The following is a 19,868-nucleotide window of genomic DNA, read 5'->3' on the forward strand; positions in this document are numbered from 1 at the left end:
TAACAAGGATTAGCCTGGCAGTTTGACAACAAAACTGGGAGTCAGTTTAGGGTTCAGTGTTTCAGATATATGTGATCTATATATGATCTATGATATAGATCTATATCTCTATATATGGCAAATCACTTAACCCCTTTCAGTTTGTCTCTTGCACTTAGTTATTAATAACACATCACAGGACTGATAGAGGTTTTCTGTAGGGTTGATTTATAGGGAAATACTTTACTGTACGTAAAGTAGTGTGAAGGTATAAAACTCTGAATGGTCCTTTTCACAGGGCTTTTCCAGTTGCCTTCTAAGTGGCTGTGGTAAAAAAATGCCATGGAATGATTTTTGTTGTATGTATAAATTACTTCCAAAATTATAGAATCTGACTATTTATTGATTTAAAATTAGTAAAGTAGGTCATTGTCCTACTCTTTCAAGTACATTTAATATTCCAGTTGCATCACATAACTGCTTTGGCAGCTATTTTGAGTTAGAGAATTTTTTTCAGTCACCAGCACGTTGCTTTGTTATTACTTTGTGATTTTACTTTAATTTTTTTACGATCCTCATCAGCCACTGAACCACAAATGGACCTAAAAGAGTATCTGAACTGTCTTCTTTACTCAAAGGGACTTGCAGTGGATTTTATAACTGTTCCATTTTTGCAGTAGCTATCAGAGAGTTTATACAGCAAAGCTGTGTCAACATTTCTATTTCAGTTCCTGGGTTTTTTTTAAGGCCAATGGAAACTTGATGGGTTCAGTTCACAGAAGCAAAGGTAACATAATAAAAAGCCAGTAAATATGTCATTTAATCATTGAGATGAAAATAAAGATAAAGTTAACATATCTAATTTCCTTAAGTCCTGCTTGCAGGGGAAAAAAGTGTTTAAATGTTCTGAAGAAAAACTTGGAGTCATTACTTAAGAAAACTTGTGTTGAAATTTTGCCCAAAGACTTCAGGACTTAGCTTTGTAATTGCTTTTTCCCCATAGTAGTTACAAAGACACTGCCTGTAGTAGCAATTACAGAATGCCAACTGTGTTTTTTAAATAATTGAAATTAGGTGACCACAGTGCACTGAATAAGATTCAAATTATTTTAAAAGCTTTGTTGGTCTACAGTTTGCACAATTTATTTTTATTTTAAAAATTCCTTTTGGCTGCAGTTTGGTACCTCAACTGCCTAGTTGTATCAGTATAGCTTGTATGCTAACAATTCAGTGGCTGGTTGGTAGGTGTGGATTTTCACTGGAAGTTAGAACTTTCCTTTAAAATAATTTTCTTACATTTTTCATACTTCAGGTGTTTTTGCTTCCAAAGCAAGATAAAATGATAAAAGTTGTTGCTAATGAGTAGAAGCTTTTTTGTCTGTCTTACAGATGCATGCTCCTTTCGTTACTTAATCTTATTATGAATTTAGGATGAAGTACTTTAAAGACATGTAAAGGCACTCTTTAGGAACTAGCACATATTTATGAGTATTGTTAACATGCAATTAGCATCAGTCTGCTTTAGCTGTGCCAGGAAAATACAGCTTGTGGTTAGTAGGTTTTTAACTTTTAGAAATATAATATTTAGAAGACTTTCTATTGTATCATGAAAAACAGTTGATTGTTTTGAGATGTTTTGTAGTCTAAAATTAATCATACTGGTTTCCACAGTACACTCCTTCCCTGTTTATTAACTTCAGTACTACTCAGTATGTTGTTTGCCTATAGAGAGACAGTTGCTGCTGGTAGCAGTAAGTAACATGAATTTGCAGTTTCTGGGTTTTTTGTTGTTGTTCTGGACACGAATAGTATTTTTATTAACACTGACCACTAGTTTGAATAACCTAGCTCATGCTTTCTCAGCAAGATTGTCATCTTTTTGCTTTGATTATCTCTGCTGGCACAAACACAAATTGTTAACGCCAAGAAGTGAACTGAATTACTGAAATTCTTGATCTCTGTCCATTTTACAGAACATTATTGTTCACTTTATTGGCAGAAATATGAAGAAGTGGATGACTAGCTTGAAAATATTGATTAAAAGAATGTGTTAAGATGATCGTTGTTGATAAACAGTGAAATGTATAATTTATATACTTCATTAAGTTCATATGTAGTAATAGATTTAGAACACAGAACTTCAAAGTTCTTCGGTCAAAGAGTAATTGCTTTATATAGATATCTATTTTAAGTCATTCTGAACACTTGATGAAAAATAGAAATTTAGGAATTATTCAATTATTCAAGAAATTATTCAAATATACCATTTGAATGAAAACATAAACATTCTTCTTTTCCACAGAACTATCTTTCCCTAAAATTCCAAGTTTAAATGATCTCCACTAACACTGCAGACCACATTACAATTAAAGTTATAGGTGTATTTGGTAAAGGAAAATGGCTTAGGTGGAATTTTATAATAAATAAAATAATTTAGAGATGGAAATTAAATCACTATCAGTTGCTGCAAGGTCAGGGGGAAAGCACTTTTAAGCTAACTTGATATCTTTGATGAGAATACAAGTCTGGTTGGGAAGATAATAGTATTGCTGTGGTTGACTTTTTTTAAGACCATTGACTCTTTATTTGCACCCCATTTTGAAGAACAAACAAGAAAGCAAAAATTCAACGTGACCTGTGTTAAAAGTACTAAAAGGAAACTGAAAATTTTGGAAAGGAATTAATCAGGGAATCATCTCTGAGTGGATGTGTTTCTAATCAGGACATGCAGAAATCAGTGTTTGGCTCTTTTTTTGTTTAGTATTTACATCAGATACCTGAAAAAAAAAAGCAAATGATCAATAGTGAAATTGTCAGATTAAATTAAAATTGGGGAAATGACTGAATAAAGAGGAGGGCAGACTGTTGATTCAAAGTGAACTTAATCACTTAGGAAGTGTTGTGGTTTAACTGCAGCCAGCAACTAAGCACCACGCAGCTGCTCACTCACTTCCCCCCACCCAGTGGGATGGGGGAGAGAATTGGAAGGAAAAAGGTAAAACTCATGGGCTGAGATAAGAACAGTTTAATAGAACAGAAAGGAAGAAACTAATAATGATAATAATAAGAGTAGTAAAATGACAATAATAATAATAATAATAAAAGAATTGGAATACACAAAACAAGTGATGCACAATGCAATTGCTTACCACTCGCCAACTGATGCCCAGTTAGTTCCAGAGCAGCGATCCCCGCCCAGGCCAACTCCCCCCAGTTTATATACTGGACATGATGTCACATGGTATGGAATACCCCTTTGGCCAGTTTGGGTCAGCTGCCCTGACTGTGTCCCTTCCCAACTTCTTGTGCCCCTCCAGCCTTCTTGCTGGCTGAGCCTGAGAAGGTGAAGAATCCTTGACTTGGTGTAAACACTCCTTAGCAACAACTGCAAACATCAGTGTTATCAACATTCTTCTCATACTGAATCCAAAACATAACACTATACCAGCTACTAGAAAGAAAATGAACTCTATCCCAGCCGAAACCAGGACAGGAAGCCAAGCCCATGCCAAGAGTATGTATTTTAAGGAATAGCCAAATGCCATGGTATTCCTCTAGGAATAATGTACATGCTGTGTAGTTACAGCATGCGGGACTCTTCCCTAAGAAGTGACTCTGAAAAGGACTTGTGGGTCTTGGTGTAAAAATGGTAGAACTGGAGCTCCCAGTGTCAAAGATTTGGTGCTATCCGTGCATTTATTTATGGAAGAAAATGGAATAGGAGAGTTATTACCTCTCTTTTTAGCTCTGATATGTCCATCACTGCAATGCTGTCCATTGATGAGACTTCAAGAAGAACGTTGAAAGGTCAGAGAGATTCCAGAGACCATCAATAATAATTATAAACATGGAAAGCGTAACTTAGAATGGCAAATTCAGGAAGTTTTTTAGTTTTTCAAGGAGATATCAAAGGGATGATTTGATCATTATCTGTCAGTGTTTGCATGTCCCAGACCTCTGTTTAGTACAGGGAAATTGGAAGTTGTATCATTGGAAGCTGTGGATGGAATCATTTCAATGCTCTGTTATTGAGGATGGTTGCAGAAAGGGAAGTGAAGGCTTTGATATAAGTGAATGCCCTGCGGAAATCTGTTCTAGACCTGCCTTTGTCATGGCCTTCCTATGTGATATTAAACAAAGTGTTGGCAGATAGTCTATAAAATGAGTGCTTATCTTTCTTTTAGTTTTTATTTTTTTCCCCTTTTTTAAAAAAATCAGTTATTGTTGCAAGTGGTTTTGGTATAGAATGCAAAATTGGTAGCCTGTAGAGGGAAAAGAAGTAGGAAAAGAAATAGGAATCTGAGTGCAAGGTGAATCAAGTTTTAGATCCATTAGCAGAATTATGCAGAGGAACTTGCCTCTTTCCTACATGACTGAGCAAGCAGTAAGAAACTCTTTCTCCCATCCTTCTCTTTGTAATAATAATAATAAAAAAAGTTGAATGGAAAACATGAGGAGTTGCTGTTAATAGCTCCCCACATGTAAATACGTGGTTGGCAGAACCTTGCTAAAATAACCTTAGGGCACAGAGCCAGACTTTCTGTCCAGCTTACGTATGTAGATTTTGTAACCATAAGTCAATGTTAAAACATTAAAAACAGAATTTATATGTGTAATGGAAAGATTTAAAGTATGCTTGCTTTTCTTTCCTCTAGCCTGGGAATTTGATAAAAGAATGTTTTTCACTGAAAAAAAATTAAAACAAGAGCTGCCCTATGTTTTGTTTTTTAAGGTTCTGTTAAGCAGCAAAAATAGTTCTTAGGTAGTTACTTCTCCATATGTTGAATTGTAGGGGAGGAAAAATATATCCAAAGTATTTAGGAATGAAACCACATTAGTCATGAGGGATGATGACATCATTGTGTCTTTCCTCATCGAGATGTCAAGTTTTAACTTGCTTCATTGCTTGTTGCACTGTCAAGAGTAAGCATGATGTAGAACCAGTCAGTGTTTAAAAGAAGTTGGTAATAGCGCTTAGGTTATCTGAGAAATAAATCTAGATAGTGATCAAGGTTATACCCTGTGAAGTCAGAAGGTCCCCACTCTTATGAAAGCAATTGTTTAGGTGTGGTTATTTCCTTAGTTAAGTGTGATATCTACAATAAATTATTTAGGCATGTACATTTTTATAAGAAAACTGGAGTAGTTCAAGAAATAAAGTATAGCCTATGTATGCAGATTATTTTTGCCACTAAGAGGAAAATAAGAAATTAGTTTGATGAAATAAAAATATTAATATTTAATATCAGAATAATTTAATTGCTATCACTTTGATTTCCACACCAAAGATCTTGGTTATAAATATCAAATTGGGAGTTGCGTTCCTAGTCAGTTCTGAGGCGATAATTCAGCTCACAGTGTACGTGGGAAGCTTTGCTGCATTTGCAGGGGTGGTAGATTTCTAGTGAGACATTAAAATGTGGTCCCTCCTGCCCAGCTCTGTCATGGGCTGAGGAAGAGTGGAATCAAGTGCTTCTGGAAGAACAAAATGGGAATTCTCTCTTACTAAGTCCAAGTGTGTCTCTCGGGGTATAGCTGTAGTGCCAAGTACATAATGGCTATTGCATACATAGAGTAAGTCCACTTACCATTCTGAAACCAGTATTGATGCTGTTTGTTTCACACAAGATAAATGAGCTTTCCACGAAGGGGAAAAGATCATGTGGTAGTGTTGCTTTTCATAAACACAGAAATCAATAAACTAAACTGCTGGAAAAGAGGAATTCCCACTCATTTTTAGTTTGTGTTGACCTGACTTTGTTAGCAACACTGCTTTCCCTAGGGTCTGTTTTCTTTCTTCTAGTTCTTGAGGCTTTCTCAAGAACTAATGGTTTATTTCCTCTCTGGCAGCTAAACCAAGTAGTTTTTCTTTCAGTCTGAGCTGGGAGCAGAGGGTGAGGAGGATCTTTCAGTATGGTGTTTCTAGAGATAAATAGTGGCAGAATAATGGCGGCCCTTTTCCTAGGCTTGTATTTCACTTTGTTCTGACCTTCTCCTTTTGTCAGTCAGTGGTATGGTCGGCAGGCTTTTTAGCCAGAGAACCAAAAACTCTGCTTTCACCTACGTCCCTTCCCATCTCTGTTTCAGCAGCAGCAGCTGTACTATTGTATCTCTGTACTCAAGATTTTCTGTTTGTGCAGTATGTGAAAGAGGCAGAGATTGTGAATTTCTTGGTTTTCTTGGCATTTCATGCCAATTCCATATTCTCCCAAATATGGAGAGAATCCTCCCAGCCCAAAACCCCAACTCTAGCAAGTAGTTTTAAAAAGTTCCTAGGATACTTACCCCTTAGTCATCTAGATAATGAAAAATATTCTGAAATACCTATTCCTACTCTCATCTGACATATAACTTCCAAATCTTACAGTCATCCTTGGCACAGGTGTCTCGGAAGAGTAATTGCACTAAACTGCCTGTTGTAGACTGTGTAATGTAATTTAAATAGATGCTTTATTCTATTCTGCTGCATTTTTCTAGCTGTATATTGTTCTTATCTGAATGTACCTGTGTTTATTTATAAGTTATCTGTTAAGGAGGCTAAATTACTCTACTTAGCAAGAGCCAAGTCGTCATAAGCATGGTAAGATGCAGTGTGCATCAGGCTTGTGTAGAGCAAAATTTATAAATGTGGTTGCTTTTCTCAACAGAATTTTTGACGTTACTAAGCAATTCCTTCTTGTTTTTTCTATTTTATTATTTTTTTCAGCATTCTCAGTCTATATACTGTCCTGAGATTAAACACTTGTTCTTACAAGAAAAAATAGTGCGCTATTTAGAGAGACAATTTATAAGTGTTCCAGCAATGTAAAAGACCCTTAAAGTAGGCATACATTAAATTCTGCTCATTGTAAGGCCTTTTTAGATGCCAGATTAGAATAAAGTTTTATTTTAAGGGATAATTTCCAAGGATATAACAAATCTATACATGAGCTAGGCCAAATTAAGATCTTTGTACAGATAAAGGATTCACACAGAGATAATTTCTGTCTGTAAATGAAGAAATTCACATGAAACAATGACCCATGCAATCTGTGAGTAGGATCAGCTTCAGGATGCTTCCTCCACTGCTCCAGCCAAGGAAATTCCAAGGGATACAAGCTTTGAAAAATCTCTGAGCAAGTTAGCATAGCTGTGATGTTCTTTGCTGTCCCTCATCTTGCAAATGCATAAGCAACCAAAGTCTAGCTCTTAACTTCTCAAATTTCAGAAGAATGTAATTCACAACACAAAAAATGTAACATAGAGTCTAGTATCTTGATGTAGGACACACATAGGGTTAATGTCTTTCTATATCAATGCTGCATGTTGAATTTTGCATCTGATTCAGCTAGAATTTCACGTAAGAAGGGTTTAACTTGTTTATTGATGAAAAGAATCTGTCAAGGAGTTAATAGTTATGTGTTAGAGATACAGATGGATAATAATACCTATTATATTGCTGAACATCCAGATTAAAAATCTAAATCAAGTAACTACCTGTTTCTTTAAGCGTTGAAAAGAAGTCTCAAATGTTATGCTGTTGTTATTGTAATTGCTGCTAAATTTAATGTGTTGGTGAAATCAAACTTAATTATCTGCTACATTACTTTTATAGACACACACTGATTTAATTTGTTTTTAAGGTTTAATGAAGAAACTAGAAGAGGAGATAAATTTCAATTCATACTTGGTTACTGAAAAAATACCTAGAGAGCTTGAAAGTAAGAAGAATTCAACATATTTCCTACAAAAGGTGGTTGCAGAGCCAGCTATGAGTCAATCTGATCTCAATGCACTTGAAATCAAGGTAAGTTGACAAGGTCACACTTAATTTGTGTTCTGTAGCATGGTCAAAGGTTCTTGTACACTGTAGTTTTCTTACCCCTACTTTATATCCTTGAGAAAATGTTTCATTCCCAAAAGAACATCCCTTCAGTTGTAAAACAAAAGATGTGTTAATCACTAAATGCAAACTCTCAGATAAGTTTTTTTAAAAAAACACAAAACAAACAAAAACAAAGAAACAAAGAAACCCCAAACCAAACCCAACCCTATCCTTAAATGCTACTTAGAAAATTGTGTTAGCAATTTGCTATGGTATGAGCAGAGATGTTAATTTAGCACTAAAGGTTTGGTTTTTCTTCTCTTCAGATTTCACTTGTTTTAAACTCACTGACATCAAGGGAGTTTATACCAACATATAGAGAGTATTTATGGAGTGGTAAACAACATTCTCCAAGTGATACATCTTCACAACATTATGTGTTAATCAATGTGCAATGGCTCAGAACTCCTTAGTGTTTGGAATAGGTCTGCATCATTTGTCTTGGTAAGACCAAAGGAAATTTGGGGATCAAATACTTGATTTACCTGTCCAGATTTTTTCAGAAGTTAAAAGCAAATGGTGTTAGAATGACCAAAAATCCTTATTTGTAGTATGTATTCAAACTGTGCAGAGGGATTTGTTGCCCCAGAAGTACATTTATACATTTCACTCAATGAAGTTTTCATATTTGCATAATCCTAAATGAAAGATTAAATACGTAATACTATGTTCTAGAAGAATTTAGAGGAATGCTAATTATTAGTATTTCTGTTGGTGATGATGAAGATTTACAACAATGTTAGCTAGGGTAGGAAGACTAGTCCTACATACTACTAGGTACAGTGTTCAGTCTAAATGTCCTCTCCTTTTACCAGTTGTTTTTTAATATTCTTAGGATCTCCAACTCAGGCTTTGCTGTGAAATATAGATAATGAGGAAAACAGAGTATTTGTAATAGATCGGAGAATGATTTACCTGTGGGCATGAGGGCTGCCATCCACCATTCTTCCTGAGTCTTGAAGCAGAGAGAGGTTCAGCAACTCCCTCAACATCATAGTAACTTGTGCATTCACACACAGAACATGGCAAAGTAATAAAGAAATGCTCACAGGTTTTTTGGATCAGACAAGAATCAGCAGTCAAGTGTCATCAAGAATACATTCTGTTTTAAGGTTAAGACTACTTTTTACAAAAGTAAAATCAGTGACAGCCTAATGCCATTTTGGATTCTGATCATTATACTTCTAAGGATGACAGCATTATTAAATGGTAGATCAGGTCTCAAATAATAATAAACTAGCTCTGTGATTCAGCCTTTGCTTTCGTAGTTTATTTCTTCTAATCAAAACAATATTTGTGGTTGCAGTAACTTCTTTTAGGCATAGTTGAAGCCCTGTTTTGCACCTTTCTTTTCCAAGAGTATTGTTGGGGTTTTGGCAATATTTTAAAGAACATCAAGGTGGTTTTTTTTGTCTTTCTCCATGAGGTAACCTTTTAATTTGTTATATTTTGGAAGTATGTTCTTAATAGATAATAAAAATATGTCATATACTTGGCTGTTATCACAGCATGGCCTTAGACAGCATTTTTTTTTTTTAAAGTCAGCCTTCTATTAAAAAGGAGCTGAACTGCACTAAGCATGCTACTATCATGCGTTTTATAATGTATAAAACAGGACTTTATTCACAGAAGGGAATTCTTATGCCATCTTCAAATTCAGGCCTGTTCTACCACTTACAGGCTTTTGTAAAGGAATAGAATTTACAGGAGATATTTTTTCCAGGTGCTGGAGTATTTTTAGTCCTATTGAGCACTTTATTGAAATACTTAGCTTTCAAAGTACACGGATATTGCTCATAGAAATGTTAGGGTAATGCCCAGCACTGTACCTGCGTTACATTTTGACTTCATTGGATTTCAGTACATATTTACACTGCTTGCTTATCAGCACTCATCTAGTTAGCAGAGAATTAAAGGAAGGTTGCTAGGGCTGTGGTTTCCATGGCTGATGAGAGTCCCAGTCTAGCATTAAGTCAGGACTGGAAAAGCTGGAGTCAGTACACTAGTGTAGCTGTTTATGAGTTTCCAGATGCAGTAGGCTCTAAAGCTTCAGCTAGAATGAAGATCAACAATTTGAGATTATGGACAAACGGGTGCATTTTGCAGCAGTAGAAAGAAGGTACCATAGAGCTGGAATATGGTGGTCTGTGACTCTTCAAAACATTGATGAAATTTTATATCACTTAGTCTTTATTTGCTCCCCTTTAAACTTTTGATAAATGGTTGAGTGAAAAGGATTTTTAGTTAATATTGATAAAATTACATTTTTCACATAGTATGTGACATCAGTCTTTTTTCTGTCTGTACCAATTCACATGCATTTTTCTCTCCACGTATACCAGTTTACTTCATTTTCAGGGCCAACGTCATGCTTCTGCCTTATCATAAAGGCACAGAACTGGAAATCCAAAAACACAACCTCTTCCTGGCCAACACTTAATGACTCATTGAGTTTTTTGGGTTTGTTTCTGTGTTTTAAAAATGGAACTAGCTGGATTGTAAATCTCGTTTGCAAAGCCTTTAATTCTTGGAGAAGACAAAGAAATAAAGCTCCGTTTCCTTAGTTTTCTATTCTGTCTTGCAGATAAATGAAGTGAACGCACAAATTAATCAGCTTATTGAGAAAAGAATGATGAAGTATGAGCCAATTGATAGTAAATTTTCCATGTATCGCCAACAGGTAAGAAGGAACAAAATATTTTTTAAGCAGAAGCAGTAGAGCAATTTCAGTCACTGATTGTCTTCCGTACTGATTTTTTTTCTTTAATTTATTTAGCATAAATAAGTAGAAATACATAATAATGGAAGACAAAAAGAAAATAAATAGCTGTTGAACATATGTATGTTTAGCGCTGAGTCAAACAATTGCTTTCAGTCATGTTAGGGAGTAGGACTGCTGTCCTTAAGCTGTTAGGTGTTGCCCTTAAGCTGTTAGGTGTTGCCCTTCAGCTGCATCACAGTAATTCTGGAAGGATCATTTTAGAGGAGCTATTTTGGTAAAGCTCCAGCTGTGGACAGATTCTTGAAAGGGAGCATGTGGGCTGACTGCTGCAGTCAGACCTGGATGCAAGGCTTGCTTTCAGTTATATCCCTTGCTTGTGTTTGACCACGTGCTATCTTTCCCGTTGCATCTATTAAGAAGGTATTTTTTGATTTTTCATCTTTTTTGATTTTTCATCCTGAGGCTATAAAATAGTCTTTCTATAAAATAGGCTGTCTAGTCTTAGTAAATTCACAAGTTATAAAGAGGATTTATGAACTCTGAGATTTTCAGAGCTTATGCAGAAATGTAAGTGATTTCTTTTCCAGGCAACCTGTACCGCTGCTAATTTTATTGAAGATTTTCATGATGATACAATGATGGTTTAAAAAAATAAAAAGGCTTAAGTAAAATGTATCAGTGGGAGGAAAAAAATTGTGATAAAATATATACTGCAGTTCAATCACATATGCAATATGAAACACACCATTTTGTTTTGTAAGAGATGCTCTTCTTCTCTAAAGAAAAGCCTGCTACAGTAATGTGCTGGTACCAAAGCACCAACTGGCTTGTGATATAATTATGTTCAATGTTCAATGGAGGAACCACTCCAGGAGTTCAGGTTGCTGCTGTGAGTTGAAGGCATATGGTGGTCTTTGCTTTTTTCTGCTAGGGACGGGCTTCTGTTTCACAAAATAATCATATATATTGTACCACAATTTGTCACTGCAGATATCTTGTGAAGCAAAGAGCTGAGATACTACCCCAGCAGAATTCTGTTAGATATATTTTTGGAAATAAAGCTGGTCCTTTTAACCTAGTGTGAGAAAGCCAGTGTGTATTTTGCTTCATTTTTTCTTAAGTTTTCCCTTTCATATGAAGAAACTAACCATGCCTCCAAATTCATGCACATGCATCTAAATTAATGTGTTGTGTTATTTTAAAATATTTTAAAATAGTATACTTTGGCAAGATAAAAATGCCTTTTTTTTCCCCCTGAACTAATGTATACTTATGTTCCCAAATCTGTTAGCTTCTGGTCAAATGTTAGGTACTATTAAATATTCCGTCTTTTATAAAATATTATTTTTTAAATGCTTTATCTTCTAGACTCAAAAAAAAAAAAAGAATAATCTGTAATCTACACTATTTCTGTACTGTATTGCTTTATTCATTGTCTTCTAGCTATTTGCCAAGATTTAGTGGCTCAGTTCTGCTGTTAGTATAACATATTTCTGTAGGTTGGAGTAGGTTGGAGTTATAAAAATCTGTATTATGGCATTTGTGAAATCTTGGATAACTTTCCAGTTAAGCCATGTTGGTGTATCTTACATATGCACAAAAAGGGACTAAGTAGAAGAAATGGAGCTGCTAAAATGCCTACCTTTTTCTTCAATGAAAATGAAAAAATGAGGTGAAGAAATGTAAATCTAAAATGTAAAATATATCAACATGAATCCAGGAAAAAAGGGTATGCAAGAAATCTCGGCCATACTGAAGAAAGTTGGGAGTCTGCAGTCAGCTTGAATGAAGTTGTGGTTTAACCCACTGTATATAATGTGTAATCGATGCTTTTTTCTTTGCAGTGAGACATGCTCACATTTCTTAATGAAAATCAGTTTCTGACAATTAAAATGTGTTTTCAGTGGTGCAATGCCTGAAATTTAATGGATTATGTTTTACTAATGATTAAACAAGGCAATTTTTACTTTACTTGTCCATATCCATTTTTAATGATCATGCAGGCATCTATAATTTCCCGGAAAAAGGAAGCCAAGGCAGAAGAACTTCAGGCTGCTAAGGAAGAGATGGCCAGCGCTGAAAGGCAGATGCTGCAGAAGACCAATCAGGCCCATGAGTTAGAAGGCTCTGAAGTTCTGAAAGGGGATGAGGTATGCAATATAACAGTGGATATAAGGAAGAGGAAATTTTTAAGAGATGGATCAATTTTTGTTAACTCACAATTTCCTTTTAACTTTACATTGCAATAACTGCTTCTACAGTATCTTATCCTTTTTTCTAGTATGTTGTCAAACTACATGGCCTCAGCATTGCAACAGATTGGCCTCTGTTTTTTTAATGCACATATTTTGTCATCAAATTCCAAAATTAACATATTTGAAGACTTTTTTTTTTTTAAAATGTGCAGATACTACAATGCTGTCCGGTGCTTTCAAATGCTTTCCGATATTTATACTGCAGCAGTGCTTGATTTGTAGCTATTTTCAAAGTAATAATTTCAGTTCTTCACATTGTACCTAATAGATTGCAAGGTATATGAGGACTTAATGTTGGGGTGTCTTAACATCTCAGACTCTGAGTCAAAATAATGTCAATATCATCACAATGGTATGATGGTAAATAACTAATTATAAAAGTCAACGAGACTAATGAAGGGATTAGAAGTTCAAGTGATAAGTCCGGTAGATCAATTTTATTATTTGATGTATAATAAAAATCTGCTTTACTATCTGTTCTCTATATGATATATGATCATAAAGCATAATACCAGCAATTACCAGAAACGCAGTTAATCCTGTTGTATTTACTACCCACAAAAGTTTTTCCTTAAAAAAAATTTTCCCAGACCCTCCTGAAGTTTATCTGCCATACAGACTTTGACTAGCACAATCAGCGTAGCTCAGGCAAAGTTATATTTGAAGCTGTATTTATCAAAGCAGCTTTTTCTTCTTCAAAAGTTTGCAAAGAATAAGGCTGCTGCAGCTGGGTAGTGGTTTGTCAGCAAAATGAATTGACTTTTCTTAAGACAATAATTTTTCTCAGCTTGGAAAAAGCCTGCTAAGTGTACTTACAGGCAGAATCACTCAAGCAAAGAGTATTTTAGCTGCATCTTTCTCTGACTTAATATATCTTTTCATTTCCTCCATATTGTGTTAATTTGCACTGCCATCATTTATCAAGAGTAACACTCTTCGCTTTCTTTTTCTTTGTCTGTTTCTGTGCTTTTTTTACATACTACTCAATACAGGGAACGCCCTTTGTAGAAGGAACTCCCTTCCTGATCCCATGCCTGCTCCACAAAAATCAATTTTCTTTTAGAGGAGTTTTAAAGAGTGAATCAAGTATGGAAACATGGATGTGTACACTCATGCATTAAGGCTTCCTGTATAATATGGAATACATGCAAATTTCACTTGTGCCTTCTTGCCTTTCTTCCCTTCTGTAAATCAAGATGAAAACTACCGGTGGAAGCAAAGGCACAGAGACTTTGAAGAATTAAGATGTTGATTTCTCTTACCATAACATACTATACATATTCCATACGTGTTCCGTAGGTAGCAATAGTAAGACCACCACTGCATTAGATTTCCCTCCACTACAAGGTTTTCAACCCCAGTGGTCATGGCATGTTGCTAAAGTGTTTGACAACTTTTTAAGTAAAAATAAAAACAGAAAAAAGACAATCTGTGTTCCATGACATGTGATGGGAAAGAAGTGTTTAATTAACAAGAATGCATTACCAAGACAGCAACACATGTTTTACATTATCTGTAAATGCACTGTAAGGTGAGAAATAATTCATGTTGTGCCTGTTCTTGAGGGGGACAACGTACTCTGATCCACAGTAATTCAAGGAGAGCTGAATAGGAGGGAAACATGGTTACAGAACCTCCTAAGAGTCTTAATAATGAAAAATTCAAGTTAATTGTCTGACACAAGGAGGAGGTTCAAGACAGAAAAAAAAGGCAAGACCTATTCTGAACATAACCTGCATTCCTTTTGTTCAAATATGTTCTGCTTTTGACATTTTAAACCTTTTCAAGTCTTCATTTTGAGGAGTGAAGAACAAATGACTGAGCACTTTGGACAAAACCATCAGCTTAAAATAAGAAGTGTTTGTCTTTTCGTAAGAAGCATTTCCTGTTTTGTAAAATACTTTCTGATCATTGCCCCAAGGAAGCTAGTATTATACAATCCGTGTCCTGTTCTTGTTTATTACTTCATTAGGTACACCATAGTGGTACTTATGGGCCACAGTGTAAAGCAGTAAAAAGAGTGTTTCCTATGGCTAAAAACTAGGAAAGGATTTGAATTCTTGATGATCTTGACAGTTTCTTTTTCAAAGGTCGCAGTTTCCTCATCTGGAAAATGGAGATAGTGATATTGAATTCTTTTGTAAATGTCTGCTGCCAAAAATGCTGCATGGGACCTTGGTACTATAGTCTTTGTATCTCCTTAAAGTACATTGCAAACGTATTTTATAGAAATAGTCCTGCTTCAGAGGCTAGGTTGTGAGAAGACAGGACTGATAGATGAGATAAATAAGTTGGCAGGGAAGAGGTGATGAAGCAAAAGTGAAGTGAATAGGTTATCTCTCATCAGTAAAAGTCTCAGTTCATCACTCACCAGACAACCTTTTGGTATAGATTTGTTTCTGATATGTTATGCTTTTAAATTTGTATTTTCTGATTCAGTGCTCTGTTACTCCAGCTTGGAGCCAATACAGAAGGAAAGCTTGATTAATGTAGTAGCGTTGAGTCACTGTTGCAATACGTGTGTCCAATGGGGACAGAAAGAGGTTGTCCATTCAACCTTCACTCTGCACTCTCTGACAACCGAGAGCGTCCTTATGCTTTCTTGTTGCAGTCACACACATTTTACATTTAGTTCCTCCATTTTCAAAAAGGAAGAAAGAGGGGGTTTTAACAAATAGTTTTGCTGTGTTAAGTTTAAAACAGGCTTTTAATACTGCCATGTTTAACCTATCTAAATGCTACAGTTAAAGAATTATTTTTCTCCTATACCCAGTATTTCTCACCTTCTCTTTGTCTGGCTTTGCTGTACCCTCTCATATCATGGCACTCACAAGGCTTGGCAATCAAAGAATCAGTGCCTTCCTAGCTTGTGCTCCCGTACCAGTATTTGGATCTCCAGTTGAAGTCTTCTTAGCACTTCATTCACCAAAAGGTCAATCCTGGCTTAAGTTTTTAGGTGCTAGTGTTTTGCTTTCTTCTCTAATCATAAAAAGGAATGTGAGAGCATTCCAGTTGGTTGGAGAGGTTGTACACCTAGATACAACTTAGAAGAAAGAGCAGGGAATAACCAATTCATTTACATCGAGCACAAAAAGGTAGGAATAAATTGTCTGCTTCAGGGATTATGAAATCTTTTTAAGTACTTCAAACAAAGTACAATGAGCATGGGGCAGTTGGCAGGCTCCTAGCTGCAGCTGTCAGATCCTGAAAATTAGGGAATCAAATGTTGACACTTAGAAGGCTAGATGGTTCAATTACAAGTGATCCTAGGTAAAGCTGTGATATTTTTAGCTCTTTACACAATGCATTGTACTTTTCAGAGTTCAGCATAGGGCCCCAAGAACCTAGACTTTCCTAAGGTATCAGAATAGAATAGTATCATAGCCGTGCTTAGCTACAGTAGTTGAAATGAATATGTTTTTGAGAACATGGCATAGAAAGTTCTATCAGCTTGTTAACAGATATGTGACGTTTGCATATTCATTTATGTAAGGAGTTTAATTTTTTTCATACAAATGCTCATCCATGCCTACCTGCCCCCTGGTAAAACAATATAAAAAAATGTTTCAATGTGCAAACAAAGAAAACAGTCAGTCTTGGACCATAGATCTTGTCACTTTTCCTCTAAAACTGTCAGGTCCATCTGAATCCACCGGAAACAGTTATCGAGCTCCAAACTAGGTGGATGGATTTCTAAGAGAGTAGCTATAAAGGAGCTCACAACTCGAACATGAAGTGGTTTAAGCGAGGACCCAGGCTATATTATCCTATCAGTTTGCTATCTTTCTCTCAACTTTTCACTAAGGTTCTAGGTACAGTTATATTTCTGTCTGTCAAAGGCTCCTTACACATTAAAATAGGAGAGTAGCTGGTAGTCAAGTTGTGAGAACAAAAGTGGCAAATCTGTAGGATTCTTACAGAAGCCAGAAGCTTTTTGCTGTAAGAAGTTAACCATAATTTAAGCCAAATGTATGCAGTGATTCAGACAAAACTGAACTGAACTGGATGCTCTTTCAGCACCCACTGGCATGAATAAATCATCAATTTTATTGATCTGTGCATTTTCAGTGATAACTGAAAGTAATTTTTCATTATAAATATTCTGATTGATCCAAATTATTAGTAATGGCTACTTTAATACTTCTTTCCCAACCAGAAGCAAGTACTCCTAGAAGAGATATCCTACTTAATGCTAATGAAGAATTTTCCTGATTGATCTGTCCAATGAGCAGGCTGTAGAATACTTCCATTTTAACAGATTGAGATAATACTGCTCGTATCTTCTAGAAGTTTGTCCTTCTATGTATGAGTTATTAACTATATCCCACAGTGGCTGTACTAGCTTAAATTTAGAGGCTCTTTGGAAAAAGTATTGAAAATCTGTCATGATCAGGAACTTTCCTGACTGAATTTTAATACTTTGGACAGCCTGTATCCCATTAATTGGTCTAGTTAGAAAATTAAAACATCTGTTCTCAAGTCTTAATAAAAATAGAGATAGTCAGCTAAGATTTTCCGCAATTATTGTGCTTATACAAATAATTGTATTAACAAAACAGTTTATTTGGAACCTTGTTTAGATTATGCTTTTCAGAAAGAATTTTTTTTACAGTTAATACTTTATTTTCTGTAGTACTTTTGTATGAAGACTATTTTGATTACTATAACACAATCAAATTGATACAGTAATTCAGCAAATACTATTTTTAAAGATTTGACTCGAAAGTGAGGGATTAATCTGGGATTTGTTCTTTTCTGAAAACAAGCTTATCTATTTTCTCCTTTAATGATAATCTTAGAATAAGAACCTTATGAAAACTTCACATGGGGCAAATGTTAGTTTTAAGGAGACAAAATGATGGGCTTATAGTGAAAGCATAAGACTAAGCATTAGAGGGACTGAGCTTTGATCCCAATTCAGCAATGCACTGAAGCATGTGGTCAACATGCTTATGTTCTTTCCTGGGGGGGGGGTAACCTGCCAGACCCTGCATGGTCCTGGAGAAGCCATTTTAATAGCCGTGGTTCAATTTTGTCGTATCTAGAATTGTCGTAATACCTAATTACTTCACAAAAGTGTGGTAAGACTTAATCTGGTGATAGTGATCTCTTTCAGATTGTAATAAGTGGAGAAGCATAAAGTACTAGCATTGCTGGATTCTTTCAGTAAAAATGGAACATAATACAGGAAATCTGCCTAGGGATGCTCAATACCTGCATGCTGCAGGACATTACATGAGAGATCAAAGTCCTGTTTTCATTCACTCTATTTCATAATCTAGATTCCACGCTTGTTAGGTTACAGTCACCCATAAAAATAGCCAAGTCAAAAAGCATAATCTTTCTTTGCTTTCATTTGGATCGTTTTTATATCTCAGGGGGCTCTGACTCGGCTAGCAAACATGGGTTTCCAGGCTTGTTTACTTTAACTGCTAACTCAGTGCCAGCATTTGGTTCTTGTCCAGTCATTTAATCTTTGAAGCTTAAATAACTATTTGTGTTAAGTTGCTTGAGAAAGAAAAGCTTACTAGTGGACATAGCCTTGAATGGCACATCACTGTGGGTACTGACAGATCCATGGGAATTCTGTAGGTTGAGCCTGCCGAGTTTCTACGCAGGGAGTGGTTGACCTGGTCTATGGGAAAATGCTGCTGCACAAAAATTGATTCCTTTTGGTTAGTTAACTTTGAAGTGATACGGCTAGACAATGTTATTCTTTTGTGAACTATTCAAATTATTTAAAAGACCTTTTATGCAGTAAAATACAATGGTTTATAGCATTTTAAGGCCTTGATTTTTCATCTACATATAGATGGGAGCGTGAGATGTATAAAGCTTCAGAAGTTATGCTTACACAAGTGAAAGCACTAGTGTTTTACAAGAAGCTTATTTTTAATTTTTGGAAACCTATGGAATGATTCTCAACTTTTAGGCTGAAGAAACCTAATTTTGCTATAAGACCCCTACAAGCTGCTGATTTAAGTGTAGTCAAATCTAGTAACTCCAGCTCTGAATTTGGCCCTGGATCTAAAGAAGCCTTCAGTTAGTGAGATTTTGAGGGGCTGATCTGTGCTGCCTTTGGAGTAGGTGAAGTCTTTTGAAAATTCTGCCTAACTATTGATTGATTTTTTACATATATTATCATTTTGCTACAGTTTTTTATATCTTGTTTTACCTTGTTTGCTGCAATAAAAGCTATGTGAAAGGTTAAGTTTGCTTTTAAAAAGCCAAAGATTGTGATAAAAGATAAACATTCATCTCCTAAAATGAATAGGTTTTGCATGTCAATATAAGCAACTTGTAGTTTGTTTTGGATGAAATTTTTATTATCTAGTCCTGACTTAATCAACTAATAATAGAACATAGGTGGAATCAGTTCTTTAATCAGCAAGATCCTTTGACTTCCTTTGTGAAATACATTATGCCTTGAATATTGAATATGCAAATACTTTACCTCCCACTTGAGCTATTTTCAAGACCTTAAAAGTAGCTATAGAAGTGAAGAGGATAATAGTTTGCTTTTCATCCTGGGATAAACTGACAGAAAATCGTTCAGATTTGATAGCTGTATGTGGTCACATATTAAGTAAGTTTAATCCTTTACATCATTCTTTACTATATTCCACTGGTCAAATGAAATATCTCGGGAACTACTCGATCAAGACATACAACTGTGCTTCCCTTAAATTTTCCTCAGTTAATTGGAGATTGTATTTATACTTTATAATCTCTTGAAAATCACAGATAACTTGGTATTGTCTAAGCAATTAAAAAAAAAGCCTCTTGTATTAACTAAGAGGATATACTTGAATTTGCTATGAAAAATAATTAATTCTGGTAATACTATATTAAGTGTGCCAGTAATATAACAAAGACAGTATGACAGTAACAGAACTGCCTCCGCTGTGCAGTGCTGTGGCTTAGGTGACCTTGTCTATCCTTGTCCTAGGTAGTACGCACAATGTAAAATGGTATTCCAAAGCCACACATACTCCAATCTGCATAGAGCACATTGAGTAATTTGTGGGTTTGTTCTTTCACCAAAAAC

General features: G+C 35.4%; 1 protein-coding gene across 3 annotated transcripts in view; it reads left to right on the forward strand.

The window, feature by feature from the left end:
* Window positions 1-19,868, forward strand: part of IFT81 (intraflagellar transport 81) — a 50,958-nt gene that overhangs the window by 9,023 nt on the left and 22,067 nt on the right. For all 3 annotated transcript variants that reach the window (XM_030026728.2, XM_030026727.2, XM_041125669.1), the window contains 3 exons: window positions 7,602-7,765; window positions 10,428-10,523; window positions 12,569-12,715. In XM_030026728.2, coding sequence (XP_029882588.1) covers window positions 7,602-7,765; window positions 10,428-10,523; window positions 12,569-12,715 — 407 coding nt within the window. The remainder of the gene's footprint in view (window positions 1-7,601; window positions 7,766-10,427; window positions 10,524-12,568; window positions 12,716-19,868) is intronic.

The sequence above is a fragment of the Aquila chrysaetos genome, chromosome 9 (genome assembly GCF_900496995.4).
Source record: "Aquila chrysaetos chrysaetos chromosome 9, bAquChr1.4, whole genome shotgun sequence".
In the NCBI taxonomy this organism is placed as follows: Eukaryota; Metazoa; Chordata; class Aves; order Accipitriformes; family Accipitridae; genus Aquila; species Aquila chrysaetos.